This window comes from Mobula hypostoma, chromosome 16 (genome assembly GCF_963921235.1).
Source record: "Mobula hypostoma chromosome 16, sMobHyp1.1, whole genome shotgun sequence".
Classification (NCBI taxonomy): domain Eukaryota; kingdom Metazoa; phylum Chordata; class Chondrichthyes; order Myliobatiformes; family Myliobatidae; genus Mobula; species Mobula hypostoma.
The window spans coordinates 36,430,590-36,456,082 of record NC_086112.1 but is presented as its reverse complement, the minus strand read 5'-3'; the positions used below and the strand labels follow the sequence as shown (position 1 = coordinate 36,456,082).

The 25,493-nt window shown below is 39.3% G+C and overlaps 1 protein-coding gene across 5 annotated transcripts in view; it reads left to right on the top strand.

Moving 5' to 3' along the window:
- Positions 1 to 25,493, top strand: part of trpm6 (transient receptor potential cation channel, subfamily M, member 6) — a 179,396-nt gene that overhangs the window by 115,441 nt on the left and 38,462 nt on the right. For all 5 annotated transcript variants that reach the window (XM_063068751.1, XM_063068750.1, XM_063068752.1 and 2 more), the window contains 8 exons: positions 186 to 329; positions 733 to 861; positions 7,630 to 7,881; positions 9,092 to 9,266; positions 12,032 to 12,146; positions 14,328 to 14,527; positions 17,094 to 17,226; positions 19,429 to 20,573. In XM_063068751.1, coding sequence (XP_062924821.1) covers positions 186 to 329; positions 733 to 861; positions 7,630 to 7,881; positions 9,092 to 9,266; positions 12,032 to 12,146; positions 14,328 to 14,527; positions 17,094 to 17,226; positions 19,429 to 20,573 — 2,293 coding nt within the window. The remainder of the gene's footprint in view (positions 1 to 185; positions 330 to 732; positions 862 to 7,629; positions 7,882 to 9,091; positions 9,267 to 12,031; positions 12,147 to 14,327; positions 14,528 to 17,093; positions 17,227 to 19,428; positions 20,574 to 25,493) is intronic.

The following is a 25,493-nucleotide window of genomic DNA, read 5'->3' as shown; positions in this document are numbered from 1 at the left end:
TTGTTCCACTTTTTATTTTGGGGACCCAATTCGATGTACCAAATGTATGTGTAATTTGTCTTCAAGGCAAGAGGTTATGTACTTGTTTATACTTTAAGGTGTATTCAGCACTCGGATAGCTTTAATATCTATTCATTAGTTAACAATCGAGGTTTTAAAAGTGATTTTCATTTCTCTAATAAAAGATGGATTATGACTCAGAAAAAGGAGGAGAAAAATCCAAAAGAAGTCAAAATGAAATCGTTGGTACAAGACAAAAGGGGCTGCCTTGGACAAGAAAAGCCTATGAATTTTACAATGCACCGATTGTCAAGTTCTGGTTCCACACGGTTTGTCATCATTTACAAATGCTTTTGCAATTAAAATATTTTATAATGCTGATTGGCATGAATGAGTGGGATTTAGGATTTATCCTCTAGTAATTGGAAATGGTTGTCTGGACATCAACTCACGGTGTGGGATCATTGGCTCTATAAGAAAATGTATTTGTTTCATTTGAAATTGTTTTCATAACAAACATTTTTGAAATTTTGAACGCGTGAACTGCAATGTGAATATGCCAGATATATCTGCATATTCTTTTTAACCAATGTCACAGAAGTAAGAATTTGGGTTTCTTCTCTTTTCTAGTCCCAAAGGAAGTAATTGAATATTGCAGCAACAATCTTTGTATGAATTTTTTTGAAATGTTCCAGAGCAAAAAATTCTTTTTTCCATTTTATTCTTTCACAGATTGCCTACTTAGTATTTCTGATGCTGTTTACCTACACAGTGTTAGTGAAAATGGAGCCCTTGCCCAGTGTCCAAGAATGGATTGTCATCATTTACATTTTCACAACAGCTGTGGAGAAAGCCAGAGAGGTGAACATGTTTGAATCTACTTTTACCTTTACAGAATAAATCATATAACAAATATTATAAAGTATTAATGGTATACTGCTTTAATTACACATAGAGAAGATACTAATAAAGAATTGGATCAATGATTAGGACTTTTCAGATATGATCTCAGTCATTGCTGGGCTTATTGATCTTATTTGGGTTGCTCTTCAGAAACGACTTTCTTTTTTAGTGCCACACTAGGGAGGAAAGAATAACTTATCAAGGCTCCCACTTTTCAGTCATTTGTGCAAATGTGTAGCATTTACTTTAGACATTGAAAAAATAACGACATTGGGAAATTGTGTGTTGAGGAATAACTTCCAAGTTGAACTTGCAAGCATTTTAGAATGGAACAGTATTTGTAGCTCTTATTCAGTCTTGGAAGTGTTTCCCTTGCTCTATGTACCAGATTATAACAGTTTGCTGAGGAAACCAATTTGTCCTATGCTGCTTCACATTTTCACCAGTTATCCAATTTCAATGTTCTCTTATTCTTTAGTAACATAAACTTCACATATTTGTGAAGACCTTAGTGGCTTGTGCTACTACCTGCAAAATTTGTGTTTGTGAAACCCTTGGAGACCCTCTGTTCCCATGGTCTCTTAAAATTCTTACCATGAAATTTGAATTGTCCTTAGTTTTAAAATTCTGAAGCATATTACTTCACTCTTATCTGTATTAACCTTGCGTCAAACAATTTCGTCTATCTGTGAATGTCAGTTGTTGTCTGTTACTATTGCTTGCACTTGTTACAGCATAGGCAAACTTTATGCATACCCTGACAGAGGTCAGTAATAAGTATTGAACAATTAATGGACCCAACACCAACCCCTGGTGGCCATCATTACATATTTCTCTCCAGCAAGGAAATCAATCACTCACCACTGTTCTTTATTTCCTGTCCCTTGCCCACACAGCCTCTTGTGTCTTTAATCTGATAGGTTTTGATTTAAATATAAAAAGATCCAAATGAAGTTTTTTTTAGGGGAAAAATGTCCTTGACAGTTGTGCCTTAAAAGGACTTTTTTTTGCCTAGGTTTTACTGAGATATTGGAATGTGCATTCCAAGATATAATGAGAAAAGGGTATTTGACCTTATTGCTGCAGACAATGAGCAAGAATGCCTTGAGGATAGTGGCCTGATGCCAGCGGCCATTTAAGACCTCTCACATTTTGTTGCTTCATAGCTGCTGTTTTATGGCCAGCTATATATGGATCTGTTCATGTAGATGCAATTAAGTAACTATGAGTAGCAAATGGTGTATAATGGTACACCTTTAGGCTCCTTATCACCTTAATCTTCCAATAAAGCTACTAAATTAGGGGTTGTTCACCATGTTTCAAGGGTACATGTATGAGTATTTAATGCTAATGATACATTTACCCACTGAACCTGCTAATGTTCTCCCAGGGCTTGTTAGACTAAACTGTCCTTAGTGTTTGTAAATGAGGTAGCACTAAACTACTGTGAGATTAATTGACCAATTATATTATAGTTTTCACATCACATTGACTCAAAGATGGCTGTGCATCCTCAGAGTCCTTGACTGCTATCAAATTCTCATCCCCTGTTTTGGCTCCCATGTCTGTTTGGCTTTTGCAGAGAAGCTTGATATTACTCCTTGGTGGTTCTTTAGCTATAATCTATCACTTTATTTTTAAACAAGTATTTTTTTTATTTTGCCATTAAAATGGATGACTTAGCCTTTTTATTCACATTACATTCCACCTGCCATGGCCTCAGTTGTTTACTTAACCTGTCTCCCCTTATTTCTTTGGATATATCAAACTTGGTGAATCATTGATATAACTCTGATTGCTGATGGCTGCTGAAGAAAAGCAATTTATTTTAGGGATTATTGAGATGCCAGGACTGGAGGACAGCAAACACCTTGCAGCGTTATGGATCTAGGAAGTTTTGCAGATTAGGAAGAAGTATCCACATTAAAAGTAAGGATTGTAACCAGCAGTAAAATACAAATGAGAATACCTGGACTGACAAGATTATGCTGTGCAACTTTAACTTGAGAAACAAGCTCTTTGGCCCACTACATCTATGTTGGCCATTGTGAGAAAGTTTTCTTGAGGTCATATGCTAAAGAATGAATTGGTGAATCAGGAGTATTATTTGGAGCTGCAGTCTCTTTATTGTTTTAAGTAGCATTGTTTTTACATCTGTTCTGAAAATAATAAATCTATTTTTCTAAGTTCTACAAAAATATTAGGTGCCAGTTAAAATATATAGTAATATGCAAAGTAACATGAATGTAAATATTGCAGCCCATTTGATTGCCTCCTGTACCTTTAGTTTGCCTGACAAGAATAGATACGTCTGAATCTAGATCCAGTAAATTTTGGAAGAAGTTTGCTCTGCCAATGGGTTCTTGTACTGTATAGCTACTGTGTAATATGGGACTACTTAATGTTGTAGGGACACATCGTTGTATGCGCTATTAGGCGCGTATTGATCTGTATGTGTGTGTTCAGTTGGGTTTTAGTCAGTAAAGAACCCTTAGCTCCTGTCTCCAGCATTTTTATTTATAGCTTTGTTGTGTAACCCGGCCACATACACAACAAATTGGCGACGAGGTTAATGAACCTACATCATATCGGAACGCCGTGTTTTAATTGATAACGACACTTGGAAGAAGAGCGCAAGGTCGAGCCAAGGCAGAGCGTGGCTGCGAGTCCGAAAGGAATCGGAAGCACAGCCGCAGGTCGGGAATGTCAGGAGACCAAGAGACACAGTCGAAGCCACAGCATGTCTAGCTAAGGCCACAGCCGACGCGGAAGCCCGGGGATTGAGGGTCTACCTGCCCCAGAAAGGAGATAAAATGAAGTGACACACATATCTAGACGCAGTGCGCTCGTGGCGCTAGCAAAGACAACATGTGAGTCAAAAAAGAAAATAAGGGGAGAATGGGACTTAATTAACATAACAAAGATAGTGATGATTGGAACCATTACAGCATTTGATAGTGGCATTGAAGACTGGGCAACTTACATTGAAAGAGTGGAGTTATATCGCGATGCTAACAATGTTCATGATGAAAAGAAAGCCAGCGTCTTACTTAGTATTATGGGAGCAATAACATACGGCCTGCTACAGAGCTTGCTGACCCCTGAAAAGCCAGCTGACAAAATGTTCAAGCAAATAGTAGACACTCTCCAACAGCATTTAAACCCCAAACCACTGGTCATTGCTGAAAGATTTAAATTTCACAATCGGAATCAGAGCAAAAATGAAAACATTTCTGAATATTGTGCTGAATTGCGCAAATTATCAGAACACTGTCAGTTTGGAGCTGGTCTATCAGACGCATTGAGGGACAGGTTAGTGTGTAGCATGCACTGTGAAACCACACAGAAGAAGCTCTTGGGTGAAAAAGACCTTACATTAGAGAAGGCGCTGAACATTGCAATATCAACGGAAATAGCCGCACGAGGTGCTTTCGAGATACAATAAAAATTTCTGGAATATGCTACAAATAAAATGTCACCGAACAGAAATGAAGGAAAGAAACATTACCGTTGAGGGAACAGGTCACATGACCCAGATGACTGTTGGTTTAAAGACAAAGAATGCAGAAACTGTGGCAAACAGGGCCACATTGGCAGAGTATGCACAGCTAGTAAACAGCAGAAAAAGGACAAAATACAGAGAAACAAGAAACCCCAGAAAGGAAAACACAACAATGTACACAAGATGGAAGAAAGCAGTTCTGATGAAAAAGACTCAGATGAAAGTGAATTGTCTTGTCTGCAACTTCACAGCGTGAAAGATTCAGATGATCGAAGAATAATATGGATCACTCCACAAGTGGCAGGCGTGAGACTGAAAATGGAGTTGGACACAGGCTCAGCTTTAACAGTGATCTCTGTACATGACTACAAACAACTGTTTTCTCACGTACCTCTGAAACGAACTAAACTACTGCTAAAGACTTACACAGGACAGAAAGTGTACCCCAAAGGTAAAATTAAGGTGACAGTAACCTAAGGAGACAAAATGCAGCAGCTGAGCCTCTATGTACTGAGAAATGGAGGACCACTGTTGCTGGGACGTGAATGGCTCAGGAAAATCCAGTTCGATTGGCACACCATCAAGGCACTAGATGTGTCAACAAAGGAGGGCAGCTCGACGAGGAAGATGTCCACAGCTCTCCTCTCACCCATTGTTGATTATTACAATGACGAGGAGGAGCTAGACAGTGTCGACAGTGAGACAGATATTGCCAATAAGCAGGATGATAAAGACTACCTGGAAGTAAAAGAGCAGATGTACCAGGAGAAATTGACATCTCTGAAAAGACAGTTACAGCAGTTACAGGAAGGCACTTTGCAGGAGTATCAGAAAAGGATGAAGAAACTAGATCAACAATACAAGGAAAGAATACGAAATCCAGAGCTTTTTCTGCAACTGGAGACAGAACAAGGGGAAAGGAATTATATTAAAGAGAAGAAAGCAGCAGTGAGGAAATTTGAAGATAAAAAGATTGAGTTAGAAGAAAAGAAAAAGATGATTGAGAATGAGAGGCTAACAATGGAACTCACGGGAGATTCTGTGGAGGTAAAGCCAATAATGACTAGGAAACTAAGGAGGAGACCTAATGACCCTGTTCCAATTTCAGACAAAAAACAAAAACCTGCACCTGCGCAGTTAAATTACTTGTTAACAGATGAACAGGTAATGTAAGATCTGCGAACTCTCAATAAGCTTAAATCTCCGAAAAGACCAGCATCTCCGTCTTCTCCTGAACAATTTCCTTGGGAAAGATCGATGAAAATTGGTCATCCCTTAAAAGCTCTTGGACAAAATCAATTCCATTCAAACAGAACAGCTTTCACACAAGGTAAATCTTGAACCAATCATTTCCTCCATTGAGAATCATACACTTAATCCTTTGCAGTAAGTTTCTTTTGCACGTACATATTTTGAATCCTCAGCCAATGTGTCTTGTTTTGCACCAAGAAGTTGGGAAACAGCATCACAACAGAGGCAAATTCTGGCAATAACCTGTAAGGTTTCTCTTGTTATATTTTCACACTTGTGCACCTGAAGGAATTCTTCCTCTTGAGCCAGACAGATAGCACTGCAGGTACTCCTTAATATCAGCAAAACTGTACTGTAACAGCAGTTTAAGAACAATGGAACGAACAACAGGATTTCAATCAACTGCTGCTTCAAATGGTGAAAGATTACTGGTAAAGTACTGTTCTTCCTGTGAGTCATTAGATTGCCCCGACTTTTGAATAACTGGCAGAGACAGCAGATCACCAACCACTTCTTTTGTTGGTGGCAAGTCATCTTTGAAGCAGACCATGGAAACTGTAGCTACGAAAAATGCATCACACCTCTTACGAAATATGGCTGATTTTGCTACAGCTTTTCTTGTTTCTTCTGTTACCGCTGGTACATAATCGTCATCTAGAGAAGTATGGCACAGTGGGCAGAGCTCCCCTCACAGAGACTTGAGTTATAAATGGGTCTTAAACCAAAAGTAAAAAAAAAGGCTTGTTATAATTTCATATTATTATGTTACTTTGATATAATTTGATATTATTAAATTGCTAAGTAAACAATTGGTAGGCGTTTGTATGTTAAGGGTAAACATACTTGTTTAGCGTAGTGCCCCAGCAAAAAAAAGTTGATACAGTATTAAAATAAAAGGGGAGGAGTGTACTGTATAGCTACTGTACAATATGGGACTACTTTATGTTGTAGGGACAAGTCGTTGCATGCGCTATTAGGCACGTATTGCGCTTGTGCTATTAGGTACGTATTGATCTGTACGTGTGTGTTCAGTTCGGTTTCAGTCAGTAAAGAACCCTGTTAACTTAACTCCCATCTCCAGCATTTTTATTTATAGCTTTGTTGTGTAACCCGGCCACATACACAACAGCTCTGAAGGCAATTTGAATGCTTTTTATCTCCTCCTGATGTTAGGTTGGATGTTCCACTACTGAGGTAGAATTTTGGAGGCTGAATTGACCTCTGCAGCTGAAGCAATTCCTTGCAAAAGTATGTAATGATTTCAGGTGTCTATAGCACATGGGAATAATGAGAACAAAATCTTGAGAGAGAGCGATATGAAACATAATATTTAGATGGTAGAATACAATAATAAAATTACTGGATTTCCAGTCTTAAAATTACTCTCTTTAATCCAAGAAACCAACTTTACTCCAGTTATTTTCCATTTATCCTTTGCAAAGTTATTCACAGGTTTGTCCATGAACGTTAATGACATTTCTCAAAAGCAATCACCATCTTTAGTGTGCTATTAGTAGCTTATTCACATGGTTACTTGCAGTTTTGAATAACTTTGCTTTACTTTTTGGAGCCATTAAACCTAAGGGGAATTCACAACTCATAATGTTAATTGACCTGCTCACTGTATCAATTTGTCAGTACAACTTAATTGACGTACAAAGGCCAATGAGCTTTTCGGAATAAATAACCTTCTTTTGTGATTAATTACAGCCTTGAGTTGTTGTTCAGCGTTATTTTGAAGTTCATTTTTATTCTAATGCTCTCTATGCAATTTACAGCTAATATAATATTTTCAAAAGATTTTTGCCTGCTCTGTAATGTAATTTTGGGATATGATGTTTTTTTTGTCTCCATCTCTGATTACTTGCATACGGCAGTATTTTAATTCCAAAGTGAGAGATAAAGTTAGCTTTATTCAAAAGCAGTATTGAAACTGGCCCAACTTTATCTTCATTTCTGCCTTTATTACACAGATCTTAATATCAGAGCCAGGAAAATTCAGCCAGAAGGTTAAAGTTTGGGTCCAAGAATACTGGAACTTCAATGATTCTGTGGCTATAATTCTGTTTGTTGTTGGATTTGGTTTACGCTGGACTAACCAACCATTGCAGATTGCTGGAAGGATTATATACTCCTTGGATATTATATTTTGGTTTGTGAGGCTTCTGGATTTCTTTGCCGTTAATCAGCACGCAGGTCCATACTTGACAATGATTGGGAAAATGGTATGTTTTTAAAATCTTTTCTGGCGTGATCTTCCACTTAAAGTAATTTTGATCTTTCATTAGGTCATCCGTTAATAGTTTTGCCAGCAGCTTTTTTTTGTTCATATTATAGCTCTAATGAATCAGTTTATCATGTTTTTTGTTACTGTTTCTTGTGATAACCTGAATAGTAAATAAATCCTTGTCTGATTGCATTGAATGACAATGATCATACATTGACCAGAATCTCATCTGGTCGAGCCACATTTGGGCTGATCATTACTATCACTTGGCCAATACAGCCGTTGCTTAACCTGCTGAGTTCCTCCAGCAGTTTTTTTTTTGCAACCACGTAGATATTTTGTCGTGTCAAAGCACATTGGAGATTGGGTATTTGGCATTGAGCACTGACCTCCTTATTCCCCCAAACCTTTCCTTCACTACAAGGCTCAAGTCCCATGCATGATTGAAAAGTCTGCACTTGCTCCTGAGTGAGCGACACTCTAACAACGCCGGCACCATTCAGATCAAAGCAGACTGCTTGATCAATATCCTGTCCAAAACTAGGGCACTGTGAATTCATATCATAGATTATTTGCAATATGAACATAACAAGCTTGCAAGGCTTCTCCGAGAGTACCTCCCAATCCTGTGACCCGTACAGCTCAGGTGACCAAAGGCAGCAAGTGTCAAACACTACTTTTTGTATATTTCCTTAATGCACAATATCCTTAAAACTAAAACAAATACCTGTAAAGTAATATTTTGTAATTAAAGTTGGAGCTATTTTTATTTGTAGTTGTACGTTAGATGCTTCAGTGTCATCTTCTAAATGTAGGAATGCTTTTGTAGATCTGGCCAAAGTCTCACCAGCACAAGAACATGCTAAAGAAACAGAGGTCCTCTACTTGTCACATATATTTGGGTGGAGCTCCATGAATATACTCCACAAGCAATTATAACAGACTCCGCAGTGAGAAATGTTGTTATCATGCCAACATAGATCCTGATTTAGAATCTGACTCCTGAAAAATGACCAACACCCTCTGTACCAGTTTTCTCTCTAGGGAATTAAAATCCTTGATAATTATATAAAAATAGTAAGGCCAGGGTAAATTTTAATCCCTCTTAACTTGCACTAATTTAAAACCATTCTAGGCTCTAGTCATGCACTTAATAAATGCAAGTGTATTATAAAGAAATATTTAGATGTATTTTCTTTTTTGTTTAGACAGCTAACATGTTCTATATCGTGATACTGATGGCAATCGTCCTGTTAAGCTTTGGGGTGTCCAGAAAGGCCATACTTTCTCCATCGGAGCAGCCTTCCTGGCGTCTGGCTCGGGATATCGTTTTCCAGCCTTACTGGATGATATTTGGTGAAGTCTATGCCGGTGAAATTGATCGTATGTACACAGATGTCTGCAATTACAAATGTAACATATAAATGTTTCAATCGAACACAGAATGAGAATAACACTTTGCCATGTAATATACAGAATATGAATAACAATATTCTACATTATTATGCAAAAGTTTGCAACTTCGGCTAGTAAACTAAACAGGGTTGTGTTTTTGTGTTCCTTATTATAAATTTTGCTGGCAGTTGCTTCACACTGAGCTGCGATAACAATACCACAAAATGGAGATAGAACACTTCAGATGAGAGACTGGAGAGGCTAGGGTTGTTCTCCCTGGAATGGAGAGCTGTATTGAGGTATATAAAATTATGAGGAGTATGGAGAAGGGAGACTGCAGGAAGCTTTTCCCCACACCAGAAGTAGATAAAGTTACAGTACAGATTTAGGGTAAGGGCTAAGAGACTTCAAGAAGATCTGAAGGGGACATTTTGCACCTAGTGTGTGGTGAGTATCTGGAATACACAATCTGAGAGGATGGTGGAAGCTGAGGTGCTGACAACCATCGAGATGAGCATTTGAATTGCCTCGGTATGGAAGGCTACGGGCAAGTCCTAGAAGGTAGGATTCATAAGAATAGGTGCCTAGTGGTAGACATGGATGTGGTAGATTAAATGGCCTGTTTCCATAATGTAAAACTCTATGACTCTGTAAATATTTCCTAAAAGTAAAGAACTGCACAAGATGGAAATCAGAAATAAAAACAGAAAATCTTTAAATACTCGGCAGATCAGGTGGCATCTGTAGAAAGACAAAGACTTAATGTTCCAAAAGAACTGGAAATTGAACATGATTCTGCAGCAAAAGTGAAGGGGTGGATGGATGGGAAGAACAAGGTCAAGTTTATTGTTGTCACAGGCATACGTAGTGTATAAATGCCATGAAATCTAGCATTTTGCAGCAACAGCACAGAACGTCACAATGCAAGATTATTCATTCGTTAATATAAAATTAAATTAACATTAATTAAATCTGTGTGAAACAAACAGCAAAAATAAGCAATAATGTGTGTGTGTGTGTGTGTGTGTGTGTGAAAGATGGATAATGCATTGCAGATTTTATAGTTCAGAACTTGATGGCAAACAAGATGTTATATAGTCCAATGGCCTGATGGTGATCTGACTATGTCTCCTTATCCATGCTGACATATTACACGCTACCACAGCTAGACAGAGAAGCTGCGGAGAAGGTGATTCTTGATGTGCTGGAAATGGAACGGACATGGTTGAAAGCCCTGTCAACAATGTGTAAGATGTTATGATCAGAACTGACACAACAGAGCTGAGAAATTAGGAGAATGGAAGAGATATTTAGCAAGATGCAGGTTAGGAAGCAGTGTCGTTAAAATAGCTATGGGAATCAGCTTGCTTATAATGAATATTGGTAATCAACTGCTAGAAAAACTGAAAAAGGGAAAGGAAGAGTTAGAGTCAGGTTGGTCAAATTGAAAAAAGGATGCAAATTGGCAGCAAATACATCAGGAAGCAACAACCTATAGTCATCTATGTACAGATAAAGAGCTGGTGGAGGAGGATGAATGGGCCTGTGTTTTAATTTTCATTAAAAAACTTTAGCAAAAGGTAGTGCAGTACATTATTAGTTCAATGTCTTGGAGAGGAAACTTATTAAAGTAAGGAAATAAAACTCGGCAGAAAGGCTGTTTGTATCTTTCTCAAGCTATAGATGACACACAGATGTAACTTTGCTTTTTACATTGTATAAATTTGCTTAATTGTTTGTAATTATTCACATAATTTAGAATTGTCAATAAATAGATCAGAAAGGAATTATGAGATCTGTACTTTTAATGAGGCTTATTCGGGTATGAAATGCTTTGCTACAGGAAGATGTTATTGCATCTTATAAGGGGAATTGATTAAATATTTTGAAGCAAAGAGTGCTGGTGTTTTGGGTTTAGTTTTGTTCTGGAAAAGAGTCAGCAAAGCCTAACAGTAGTCCAAGAGAAAAAACTCCAGGTGAAATGGATACAGTGCTCTGAAAATCCAGAAGATAAGACAGACAATACTGATGAAAGGTCACTGACGTAAATTATGACCCCATTTCTCTCTCCAACGATGCTGCCTGACCTGTGGTCTATTTCCAGCATTTTCTATTTCAATTTCAGAATCAATGATCAAATTGTTTCCTTCACTGTTGCAAATTGTTTTGACTTTATGATTTTATATTGATATGTGACCAAAATATGTGTATTAACATTAATTTGAATGTTCTATTGAAAACGTTTTTATTGCTGTATTCACACCGGTGCAGTGGTCTGCCATTCTGCAGAGTGCCCTGCTCTTCCTCTTCTAGTTGGTCATGAATATGCAGCCAGACTCCAGTGCATGCCACCTTACTGGATATCTGATGTTGCGTTGTGTGTGTTGTACCCAGATTTACTAGGTAGAATAACAACATGGGTACACATAATGAGCAGGCTTAAGTTTTGTGAAGTCCAAAAGAGAATGAATGTTTCTCCTGGACTTCACAGGAATATTGCATGGCATGGACCCCAGTCTCACTTGATTTGAAGTCTGTGGTGAATTATTACACTGGACTGCAACAATGGCAAGAGCTGGATGAAGTATTTCCAGTATATTGTCTGATAGAGAAGTCTGCATTCTATTCCTGTTATATGTGACAGGCAAAATACAGTGGTAAGCTCTGAAGGATTTACTTTAAATCAGCAGCTAAGTGTTTTGCATTTACTGATTTTTTTCCCCATTAACACCGTTGTTCTGTTTTAACTGCAGCTTGTGAAGAAAATGAAGACTGCCCCCCGGGTTCATTTCTTAATCCGTTCCTTCAGGCTGTTTACCTGTTTGTACAATACATTATACTAGTCAATCTGCTCATTGCTTTCTTCAAGTAAGAATTACTTTTTAAAAGACATGTATGATATTCCTCTTTCTGTGAAATTGCAGAGTTCATCAACTTTGAGGGAAACGTCTTAAAGAGCTAAAAAGTATTCTATAAATTTGTGATAATCATGTGGTCGAAAAGTAGCACTTGGATTCATAATCTGAAAGCTATAATTAAGGATGAGAAATTCTGTGAAAGCTGAAGTCTTCAATGCCTTAGAGATTAGTGCTGAAAATTCATGAAAATTCATTTAGGCACAAGGGTCTTTCTCAAGGAAATAGCTGTAATGGACTCACCTATCCCTAATTACCCTGTAATCACTGGCTTGAATAGGCTACAAGGGACAGCAGCTGAGAATAAATTCATATTAATGCAACAGAGTTAGTCAATTTTTCAATGTTCGTCGTCAGCTGAGTCATACTATCTGTGAACTCCCTGTCGGTTGCCTCCATAAGCTCCAGTATTTGTTTTTTTTTAAGTTTTAAGTCCTCCTGCACGAGAGCCAAGAGCAATTCCTTTAAAGTTTTTCTACTCTATAACTGGACAAATACGCACCAAGTATATCGTTTCCTCTTCGCTTGTTTTCTGTGTGTCCTGCGCATGCCCAGTAGGAGGAGATTTGCCCAAATATCCGCCTAATGTGGACGGAGATATTTTGAAAAACGCTTAGTGTGGACGCCTGTCGTTTTTACTCGAAACCGGCGTTTTCAAAATTATCCGGCATAGTGTGGACGTAGCCTAAGTATGTCAGGGACAGAAGATTTCCCTCCAAGCCATGTCATCTAAAACTTTGACAAATTTCTATAGATGCATGGTGGAGAGTATCCCGACTATTTGCATCACAGCCTGCTATGGAAACGCCAATGCCCAAGAACAAAAAAAGTCTACAGAAAGTGGTAGATACAGCCCAGTCCATCACAGACAAAGCCCTCCTCATCATTGAATACATTTACAAGGAGTGTTGTCACAAGAAAGCCCCACCATCCAGGCTGTGCTCTCTTTTCACTACTACCATTGGGCAGGAGGTACAGGAGCTCTAGGTCCCACAATACCAGGTTCAGAGAGTTATTGTCCTTCAACTGTCAGGCTCCTGAACCAACATGGATAACTTCATTCACCTCAACACATAACTGACTCCCGAACCTATAGACTCACTTACAAGGATTCCACAAATAAGTATAATTTTATTAATTTATTATTTGCACAATTTGTTCTCTTCCACATTGGTTGCTTGTCAGTTTTTGTTAAGTATAGTTTTTCGTAAATGTTATTATATTTCTTTATTTTCCTGTAAGTACCCACAAGAAAATGAAACTCAAGGTAGTATTTGGTGAACATATACGTATGTACTTTGATGATAAATTTACTTTGGGCTTTGATTTCCTTGAAAGACAAAGTAATAGGATTTTAATGGCAGCTACTAATAGAGGTTTTAGTTCAATGTCAGCACAGTAGCTCGATCAGTAGAGCCACTGCCTCAGGGCCAGAGGCCCAGTTTCAATCTTGACCTTGGATGCTGTTTGGGTAGAGTTTGTATGCCCTTCCTGTAACTGCATGGCTTTCCTCCCACATTCCAAAGAGGTGTAAGCTGTAGGTCGGTTGGCCTCTGTAAATTGCCACTGTTGTACAGCTAAGTGGTAGAATCTGGAAGAGTTGATAGGAATAAGGGAAGAATGAAAAAACAGGGTTAACATTTGATTAGTTTAAAAAGTGATTGATGATTTGCACACACTCAGGGCTGAAAGGCTTGTTTCTGTGCTGTATCTCTCCGTGACTCTACTTGGATTTAAATCTTTCAGCCACTATGATGGGATTTGAACTCTACCTTTGTAATTCCAGTGTTAAACTTCAATTTAACAGCAATGCTATCATATTCTGTATTCTGTGCTAATTACTACTTAACTTTTAATTGTTTTTCAATGATCTTAGTTGACTTGGTTTTCTTTTCCGATATATTTAATATTAAAATAATTGTTTAAATAATTTTAAGTATTAAATTTTTTTGAATATAAAGGTCATTCAGAAGTATTTAGAACCCTTGACAGAGGGCAAAGCTTGGGCTAAGAAATTATCATCTGTCAAAGGTTTTCACAGGAATTTTGGCAGGTGTCAGGTTTTGGGGAATGGGGATGTTGGTTGTGGCTTTAATTTGTCTTGCATTAAGAGTTGAAATTGTTTTCTTTACAGCAATGTGTACTATGAAATAAAATCCATATCTAACAAACTCTGGAAATATAATCGTTACCGCTACATTATGACCTATCGGGAAAAGCCAAGGCTGCCGCCACCACTAATTATTTTCAGTCATGTGGCTTTGCTTTTGAGTCGAATTTATCAACATCAAGCAAAAAATGAGGTGGATCAAGAGGACGAAGATGTTGGCTTAAGTGAGTAATTATATTCTTCCAGTTTTAATAATACAACACACTAGCGTATCAGTTAGTGCGACACTCTTACAGCTTGGATCATTCTGGAGTTCAGAGTTCAGTTCTGTCCTGTAAGGTGTCTCTGTACGTCCTCCCTGTGGAATACGTGGGTTTCCCCTGGGTGCTCTGGTTTCCTCCCAGAGTCCAAAGATGTACTGGGTAGGTTAGTTAGTCGTTGTAAGTTGTCCCGTTATCAGGTTTGCGTTCATTGTGTTTGTCGGGGGTTGCTGGGGCAGCATGGCTTATAAGAGCCAGAATGGCCTTCGCCGTGCAGTATGGCTAAATAAATAAACATGAAACTTGGAATGGTGGCAGCACTTAGTGGTTTTCATCATGTGGTTTCTACAGGTAAGGCGCCTCACAGGCTGCTTTATTGTTGCCATATGCTGAAGATGACAACTTTTTTTTTGAGAACGCAAATTGCTTTTTTCTGTTAGTAGATCAGTAAACTCAATTCACATAACTGTAGTTGGAGTCTTGATAATGATTCACATGCAGTGTTGCATGAACAATTACAGGGCTCATACTGGAGATCAATCCTGCCAGCATTCTGGTTTTCTGGTTTGAAGGGAGCACTGTGGTTTGTATATGTATATAAGCAGTAAATGGGATCAGTGGCTTAACACACCACAGTGGCCACTGCGTGGAAAGTTGTATCATAGAAGTAGCTTGTCAGCCTTGTCAGTTTGGAAAGTAATATCAGGCAGGTGAACCCCAGCCAGATGTTTCCTCCAGTCCTGGTGTGCAATTTACTTCCATAGTTCTGTGGAGAAGTGCTACGTAAAAAGCAAGAGCTCCTCGCCAAAAAGTGGTTTGTCTAGGGAAGGAAGGCAAACAGGGTCCTAGCCACGTACAATAAAGGTTGCTCCTTTTATCCCGACTCATAAATCTGAATTTATTTTTAAATAATATTTTGAGGGCCCAACTTGTAATCACAGTCTGGGAGATTAGTTGAGCCCTGACCAGTCTTTGAGCAAACTGAAATTTGTTTAACTAAATCTGACCTATTGATAGGGTCTTTTAAAAAGTTTTGGTTTCTGGGGTCATATGATGTGGCTTTCTTCATATGAAAGAAAGCAGAATTTTTTGTACATAGCTGGAATGAGTTGTGTTTGGGCATCTGGCTGATTCACATCAGATTTCCAATGAAAGTGCATCAAAACAATGCAACGAAGGTCTTTGACCTACTACTTTAATGTTTTACTGGAAGCAGAAAGTATATAAAAGCTTTTGCCTCAGCAGTAGTGTTACTTTGCTGCCCTCCACTGGACATTGCATGAATTAATTCTTAGTGGCAATGAGTTTGTGCAAAAACATACCCAAATATACTTAAATCTCTTTCTCACCGCCCCTCCCCACCTCCACCTCCAGATGGTGGATAGATTATATACACTGCAAAAAAACTCAAACATATACACATGTATCAATTAAAGAGAGTGAGAACTCAATTCTTTGAATAACACGGGATTTTACATCAAAGTTTATTTGTTGTCATTTCAAAGAAGGACAGAGCATAGGTGCTGTGAATAAGTAGTTTAGTGTTTGAGACAATGTCAAAGGTTTTTTTTCGGCACAACTGAAAACCTGGCTACAAAACATCCAGCTCAGTGAGTAGGAAGGATAACAAACATCACACAAGGCATCAGGTTCATTGTGGAGCTGGAAGTTCAAGTTTATTATCATTCAATCATACACCAAATGAAACAACACTCATCCAGACAAGATGCAAAACGCAGTGCATATAACTCACACGCATAACATATAAAGTAACATTACCACAGGTAAGTTAAATAATAACATGTATTTGCAACACAGGTTAAAAAAGTAAACAGTATAACATTACTGGTGTTTCATCCATGATGAGACCTCAGTGGTGCCTGGGAGTTCAGTAATCTCATGGCCTGTGGGGAAGAAGCTGTTTCCCATCTTACTGTTCCTGTTCTTGTCCCAGTGCTATAGTACCTCCCACCTGATTGCTGGGAGTCAAAGAGATTGTTAGACAGGTGCTAAGGGCCCAGCGTATGCAACTGTCCTGATAAATAGACGGCAGGGAGACCCCAATGATCCTCTCATTGGTTAGAATGGGGGAGGAGGACAAAGCCTCACTTGCCTCCGTCTCCTCAGAAAATGGAGTCAGTGCTGTGCAATAGTGTCTGTGTTTAACAGATATCAGGTCCACACCCAATATCCTTCTGCCTGTTCTCAAAGTGAAACTACCTGATTCTGAGGATGTAGGGTGTGAGGGAAGAGGTTGTTTGACGAGGTACTTTCAGATACATGGTCATGGCAGGGAGCAAACCAACTGATGACTAATTTAGAAGATTTATCATGAGATCCATGCTGTAGGAAGCCAACAAGGAAAATGATTTTTAAAAAAAATAAAAGCATTTTCTTTCTTTTTTTATCATTTCAAATCTTCAGCATTTGTGATTTTTTTGACATTCAGCGAATAATTAATTTTAAAAATCTGGTGCACTTGTTCATTGCTGAATATTTAAGTGGTAAACTATGATTCTGTTTTGAATAGAGTTGTACCTGAGTAAGGAGGAGTTGAAAAAACTGCATGACTTTGAGGAGCTATGTGTTGAGAAATACTTCCATGAGAAAAATGAGCATCTTCATTCGAGTGACAATGAAAGAATTAGAGTAACAACCGAAAGGTATATCTCCAGCAGTTGCTTGATTTATTGTATTAACCATAAGCTTTCTGCTCATTAAAGTGAGGAATGTCTATGCTGAGACTATTTATCACCCAGTGTCAGCAGCAAACACTTCTGGATCATACTTGACTGCAACGTGAGCCTCACTCAAATCTAGTCCTGAAATGCATTTTCTTCCTTTTCCTTACTGCACCAATATGACACTTCCTTTCATCAGATTTTGTGTGATTGATTTTTATGAGCCTTGAGTTTATATTTACAGTGAAATATATTGATTCTATATATTGAAGACAGGATGCCTTTATCCATCAGTCTGGGCTAGATTAAACACATGGTTTAAATCTAAAATAACAATGTGCTAACTAATTGCAATAATAAATTTATATCATAGTCTCAACTTGGTAAAATAGACCTGGTCATCCAACTACCCTGTCCTCGTTATTAGTTTTATGATTATTTGTGGACAAGGTTACCACAGAATTTTAAACAGAAATTTAAATTACATTATTGGAACAATTCTAACTTACTTTGGTTGGCAAACATTTTGAAAAATATTTTTGAAAACTAAGAGAAAATAGCATAGCAGGGGATAGGTTACTTAAACAGTAATCTAGATATCTAGATTATCAATTCATTCAAATTTTGTACTGTGGTTCTAGGAGCAGGGTAGAGACCTTGTGCTGCTCAGGACAAGCGCATTCATGGATGTGGTACCATATTCTCCACTTGCTTTGATGAGTGCTGTTCCAACAGTGTGCTCATAGCTCACCAGGACAAAGCAATCAGTTTGACTTGACTTGTACTTCATCCATCACCATCAATATCCAGTCTTTCCACCTTGAATTCCACCTATCTGCAGAGTGGACCATCTCCTAAATTCCAAACAGCAACCCACCATGGCTTCTGAGACACCGCATCCCATTCCCATGATCCCTAGTACACGGAAGAGCAAGGGCAGCCTGGAGTGCCCGAGTATCACACTGTCCTACATCTCAGAAAAAAGAGGAAAGCATTTTCACAGTATAGATATTATGGGAAATTATATTATCAAACTGGGTAGTAGTGTGGAGGTGCTTGGATTATTGTTTCATAGTTCCTGGGTGAATAATGCCAGCATTTCAAGTAGTAGCACATGAACCAGATGCCTATTTTCAAGCCTTGTGAAAAGTCTTTACTGGTATGTGTTTCATATTCAGTGAAAGTGCTTTCTTTTGTGTTTGTATTCCCTAGACCTCAGAAGGTCTTTTTTTACCCAAGGGCTGACAAAGATGTTTGGCCTGATTTAATTGTGCTTCTTTTGAGGTCAGTTTGACCACTCTGAAGCTTTGGGGTACAGGTTTACCCAAACAGGGCCTTACTGCCTTGCACCGGTTCCATTAATGCCATGTAAGTTGCAGGTGCCTCCTCTAGCATTCTGGTTATGAAACAAGTCTCAAGGTTAGATTCTGTATATCTGATAAGCAGGAAGTGCTGGAATTGTTCACTAATGAAGCACTATCTACGAACAAGGAAACTGAGTTAATGTTTTACGTCTGAGAATCCTACTTGTGCCTTGGTGTAATCCCTGGCTCATCTGGTGCACTCTGTCATGATGAAGCAATGCCAGAGAAGGTTGTGGATTTTGTAATTACAGGTTGAAACTCTTAGGGCTGGCAACTTCCATGGGCATGAATTTGTAGAGCAGATCTGTACTAATTAAGATCCAAAATAACTAAAATCCATGACTGTGTGGGTTTCCTTTGTGTGCTCTGCTTTCCTTGCACTTTCCAGAGATGTATGTTCAGGGTAAGTGAATTGTAGGCATCTTATGTCGGTGCCAGAAACGTGGTGACACTTAGCACAATCCCCGGACTGTGTTGGTCATTGATGGAAACAATGCTTTTAACTGTATGTTTCAATGTACATGACAAAGCTAATCTTTATTTTTTAATCTGAAGCTAATTAACTTACCAATTTTGCCTATAGACTTGCCAAATCCATGTTACTTTTCTGACTGGAGCATGGCAGAAAAAGCCCAGCCATTGGATGGATAATCGCTGTCAAGAGTTGTGCTTGATTTGGCTCAGCAACAGAATTTTTAAATTTACTTAGTAACTTTAGTATGGTACAATGTTCCAAAGAATTCCAGGTAGATGTTCTTCCTGGCTGCTTCAGATCACGCAGTAAACTCGTGGAAACTAAAACGTGCCTTTTGTTTTCTAGAGTGGAAGAAATGGCAATGAACTTGAAGGAAGTAAATGAGAAAGTGCATTTTGTCAAGGAGTCATTGCACTCTTTGGACAGTCAGCTGGGACACCTGCAGGACCTCTCAGCTTTCACTGTGGACACTCTGAAAGTGATTTCTGCTGTGGATAGTTTAAAAGTGGATGAAACATTTCTGGGGAAGAACATAGAAAACAGTGACATTGCAAAGTTGCCACAAGGCTGCACCAATGACATTTATTTGAATTCCTTGGACAATTTTTCTGTTGAGGTTCAAGCAAAGCAGAATTATTATAGTAATCCACCTTCAGTCCTTCAGAACTTGTGTTATCTCAGTCCGTGCACTATAACTGAATCACCTGCATCAGAAATGCATGGTGATAACGATCAGACAGTGTGCTTTGACCAAATGGTTTCCAAGCAAAAAGAGTTGGAAGCTGGTACAGTCATGTCAGTTGTGTCATCTGAGCCCATGTCCCCTCATAAATGTGAACAGTTATTCCTAATCCCCTCTCCTCTCGAAAGCCCAAAGTGTACAGAAGTCCGCTTTAATGTGTCACTTCCGTGTACTCCAACATCAACCAAGTTAAACTTGCTTGTTCAGAAGCAAGCTGATAGTCCATGCAGCATCCCAGTTCAGCTCAGCTTTCAAAGGATGGATCCTAACCACAATGAAGTTGACAATCATGATGGAAAACAGTGGGATATTACTCCTGTGTCAACTGGGAGGGCTGATAAACTTTCATTGGGTTCACTGGCTCCTCCTGTTACTAATGATTCTTCCTTGGTACCAGGCAGTGACAGTGAAGGTGGTTACATCAACTGGGCATTCAGTGAAGATGGTGAAGAAGGGATCTTCAGTGCAAGTTTAAAAAATCAAGATATAAAGTGTGTACATTCTTTGCTCAATGTGGATTGTCATTATGGGGATGGTGGATCATGTCATACTCATTCGAAAAAAGCTCGATCCTTGTCCTGGGACTCAGAAACATACAGGCGTAGCACAGAAAGCCTGGCATCTTTCTCCAAACACAGTATTTCCTATTGGATAAACCCACTGAGGAAACGCAACTCCTCTGGATGGAACAGCATCAGGTTAAAGATTCAAAAGGAAGAAAATCAGTGGCGGAAAAGTAAAATGAAAGGTTCTTTCTTTTTATTATATTTTGTCATGTTCCAACTGCTGAGATTCCTACCAAGTTTAGACAAAACCGAAAGTTCAAACATGATTACTTTACAAGTTGTTTCTTTAATAAGGACGTAAGAACATAAGAACTGGGAGCAGGAGTAGGCCATCCGGCCCATCGAGCCTGCCCCGCCATTCAATAAGATCATGGCTGATCTGTCCATAAACTCAGCTCCATCTGCCTGCCTTTTCCCCATAACCCTTAATTCCCTTACTATGTAAAATCTATCTAACTGTATCTTAAATATATTTAGTGAGGAAGCCTCAACTGCTTCCCTGGGCAGAGAATTCCACAGATTCATCACTCTCTGGGAAAAACAGTTTCTCCTCCTCTCCGTCCTAAATCTTCTCCCCTGAGTCTTGAGGCAACATCCCCTAGTTCCAATCTCACCTACCAATGGAAACAACTTTCCTACCTCTATCTTATCTATCCCTCTCAAAATTTTGTATGTTTCTATAAGATCTCCTCTCATTCTTCTGAATTCCAGAGAGTATAGTCCCAGACGACTCAAGCTTTCCTTATAGATTAACCCCTTCATCTCTGGAATCAACCTGGTGAATCTCCTCTGCACTGCCTCCAAAGCCAGTATATCCTTCTTCAAGTATGGAGACCAGAACTGCACACAGTACTCCAGGTGCAGTCTCACCAGTACCCTGTATAGTTGCAGCATAACCCCTCTGCTCTTGAATTCTATCCATCTAGCAATGAAGGCCAATATTCCTTCTTTTGCCTTCTTAATAACCTGTTGCACCTACAAGCCAACTTTTTGCGATTCATGCACAAGCACTCCCAAGTCCCTCTGCACAGCAGCATGCTGCAATCTTTCACCATTTAAATAATAATCTGCCCTTCCGTTATTTCTTCCAAAGTGGATGATCTCGCATTTGCCAACGCTGTATTCCATCTGTCAGACCTTGGCCCAATCACTTAACCTATCTATATCCCTCTGCAGACTCTCCACATCTTCTTTTAAGGAAGCAAACCTGCCCTTTATAACCAGTTTAATCTATAAATGATTATAAAAATTATAATCTATAAATCTATAAAAGCCACACCAGGTTGCTTGACTGTTGATCATTCTTAGGTACCTGGTGGAACAAATGGGAAAAAAAGGCTGACCTTGCAAGTTTGTCCAGAAGCTGAGAATAAATTTTAGAAGAATATTTGTAATTACGCAGTACAGATTCTCCCTTGGCTACAAGTGCCTGGCTTATACCTGGTATCTGGGAGATCAAAGGCATGGATTTGCCCATGGCATTTTCTGCTTTGTGGACGAGGTTCACTGCAACATCATTGTATCTTACGGAGAAATATGAATTGTTGGGATAAATGTCCTGGTCTAACTTTACACTGCTTCCAGTTTGTGTGTGTTTTTATTTAAAGATATTGCTGGGCAGCCACATTTCTAACTTGTGAATTGTTGGAGTTATGAAGGGACCCTGTTCAAACCTGGGGGTCTCTGTATGTAACATCACTATTTCATATTTGCATTGAAGTAGCAGAGGTTTTTAGGCTGGAAAACTTGAAATTTAGAAATTCTCATCCCTAATTTAGAAAGTACTATTCTTCAAAAGCAAACAATGCAGTTATTAATACTGGTAACACAGCTGGTGTGGCTGATGCTGTTTGTGTCCCTTTGGGTTGCAGTGTGTAGTTGTATTATTTGAAAGCACATAATACGGAGTGCCTCATTCGTGGTAGGGTCTTTAAACTTCAAAGGCATTAAACCAACAGAAGGCAAGTAAAAAGCCATACGGAGGGAAAAAATGAAATATGAAGGTAAGCTAGCTAATGATTTCGAAGAGGATACCAGAAGTTTTTTAGATATATAAGGAGCAAAAGAGAGGAGAGAGTAGGTATCAGACCACTGGAAAATGATGCTGGAAAGATAGTAATGGGAGACAAGGAAATTGCAGACAAACTGAATAAGTATTTTGCATCTATCTTCACTATGGAGAACACTAGCGGTGTGCCGGAAGTTTGAGAGTGTCAGGGGGCAGAAGTGAGTGCAGTTGCTATTATTAAGGAGAAGGCACTTGGGAAGATCAAAGTTCTGAAGGTAGACAAGTCACCTGGACTAGACGGACCTACATCCCAGGGTTCTGAAAGAGGTGGCTGAAGAGATTGTGGAGGCAATAGTAATGTTCTCTCCAGAATCAATAGATGCTGGCATGGTTCCAGAGGACTGGAAAATTGCAAATATTGCACAATTCTTTAGGCAGGCAGAAGAAAGGAAATTATTGACCAGCTAGCCTGACCTCAGTGATTGGGGAGATGTTGGAGTCAATTGTTAAGGATGAGCTTTTGGGGTACTTGGAGGCACATGGTAAAATAGTCCAAAGTTATCATGGTTTACTTAAGGGAAAATCCTACCTGACAAATCTGTTGGAATTCTTTGAGGAAATAACAAGCAGGATAGATATGTGGATGTTGAGTACTCAGATTTTCAAAAGGCCTTCGACGGGGTGGGGGGCTGTACATGAGGGTGCTTAGCAAGATAAGAAGTCATGATATTACAGGAAAGATATTAGCATGAATGGAGGATTCGCTGATCGGCAGGAGTCAAAAAGTGGGAATAATGGGAGCCTTTTCTGATTAGCTGCCGGTGATTGGTGGTGTTCCGCAAGGGTCAGTGTTGGGACCCTTCTTTTTATGTTTTTTGTCTGTGATTTGGATGAGGGAATGGATGTCTTTGCAGCCGAGTTTGCGAACAGTATGAAGATAGGTGGAGGGGAGGTAATGTTGAGGAAGCAGGGAGGCAGCAGGAAGACTCAGGCAGATTGGGAGAATGGGAAAAGAAGTCTCCGATGGAATATAGTGTCGGGAAGTTTATGGTTGTGCACTTTTGTAGAAGGAGTAAAGGCATAGACTATTTACTAAATGGGGGGGGGGTGGGGGTGGGATTCAAAAATCCAAGGTACAATGGGGCTTGGGAGTCCTTGTGCTGGATTCCCTAAAGGTTAACTTGCAGGTTGAGTCAGTGGTGAGGAAGGTAAATGCAATGTTAGCATTAATTTCAAGTGGACTAGAATAGAAAAACAAGAATGTAATGCTGAGGCTTTATATAAAGCACTGGTGGGGCCTCACTTTGTGTATTGTGAGCAGTTTTGGGCCCCTATCTAAGAAAGGACGTGCTGACATTGAAGAGGGTTCAAAGGAGGTTCATGAGAATGATTTTATAAATGAAAGATTTATCATGAGGAACATCTGAAGGCGCTATGCCTCTACTCTCTGGAATTTAGAAGAATGGGGTGATCTCACTGAAACCTATCAAACGGTGAAAAGCCTATAGTGGATATGTAAAGGATGTTTCTGATGGTGGGGCAGTCTAGGATAAGAGGGCACAGCCTCAAAGTAGAGGGATGTCCATTTAGAAAGGAGATGAGGAATTTCTTTAGCCAGACGGTAGTGAATCTGTGGAGTTTCCATGGGCAGCTGCAGAGGCCAGGTCATTGGGTGTATTTAGGGCAGAGCTTGATGGATTCTTGATAAATCAGGGTGTGAAAGGTTACGGGCAGAAGGCAGGAGAATGGGGTTGAGAGGTAAATGGAACAGCCGTGATCAAATGGCAGAGCAGATTTGATGGAACTGATTGACCTAATTCTTCTCATATGTCTTATCAAATGTTAACTCCAATAAAACATCCAGAGTGTTTTAATGTGCACTGGATACCAATTGGTAATTGTTACAAGCTGTTAGGAGATCTGGGAGACCTCCAGTTCTGTGAGAATTGCATGTGGGTACAATTCCTTACAGACTGTGTTTGGGAAATTGAGCTGCAAACCATGTTCGGGAACTGGAGCTGCAAACTGTGGGTACAGTTCCTTACAGACCGTGTCTGGGAAATGGACCTGCAGGTGGATGATCTACGGCTCATTCAGAAGAATGAGCAGAGGATAGGAGCTAAAAGGAAGCAGTCATACCTAGGGTGCATAAATAACAGGGTTGTTGTCACGGGTGACTTCAATTCCCCTTATACTGATTGTCCACTCCTTAGTTCAAAAGATTGAGATGGAGCAGAATTTGTTAGATGTATCCAGGGGGATTCTTGACACAATACATAAACAGGCCAACTAGAAGAGAGGCCATTCTGAATCTGGTACTACGCAATAAAAGAGGTAACTTTCATGTAGACTCAAATATGTCCAACATGAGGAGTCAGATCGGAACACAAGTGAAGAAGGATGCCTGGAAAGAACTAAGGGCTAAAAATAAAACTAACTCTGACAGCTGTTTCTGCCTTCAGTCCCATTTTATGGCCAAGTTGCAGGATTCAATGATTTGTCTTCCACTGCTTTTTATGGTAAAGAATCCAGCAGACTGACTATCCTATGAATTAAGAAATTCTCCTTATCTTTGTCTTAAAATTCTGGCTGTGTATCCTGTGAATGTGACTCTAAGCTTGAGATCCTTCATATAACCATATAACAATTACAGCACGGAAACACGCCATCTCGGTCCTTCTAGTCCATGTCAGTCAGGAGAAATATCCTCCCTGCAACCAGTTTAAGAAGACTTAGAAAAATATACGCTTCAATAAGACCACCTCCCATTCTGCTGAACTCCAATGAACAACATAGAACATAGAATAGTACAGCACATTACAGGCCCTTTGGCCCATAATGTTGTGCCGACCCTCAAACCCTGCCTCCCATATAACCTCCCACCTTAAATTCCTCCATATATCTGTCTAATAGTCTCTTAAGCTTCACCAGTGTATCTGCCTCCACCACTGACTCAGGCAGTACATTCCACGCACCAACCACTCTCTGAGTTAAAAACCTTCCTCTAATATCCCCCTTGAACTTCCCATCCCTTACCTTAAAGCCATGTCCTCTTATATTGAGCAGTGGTGCCCTGGGGAAGAGGCGCTGGCTA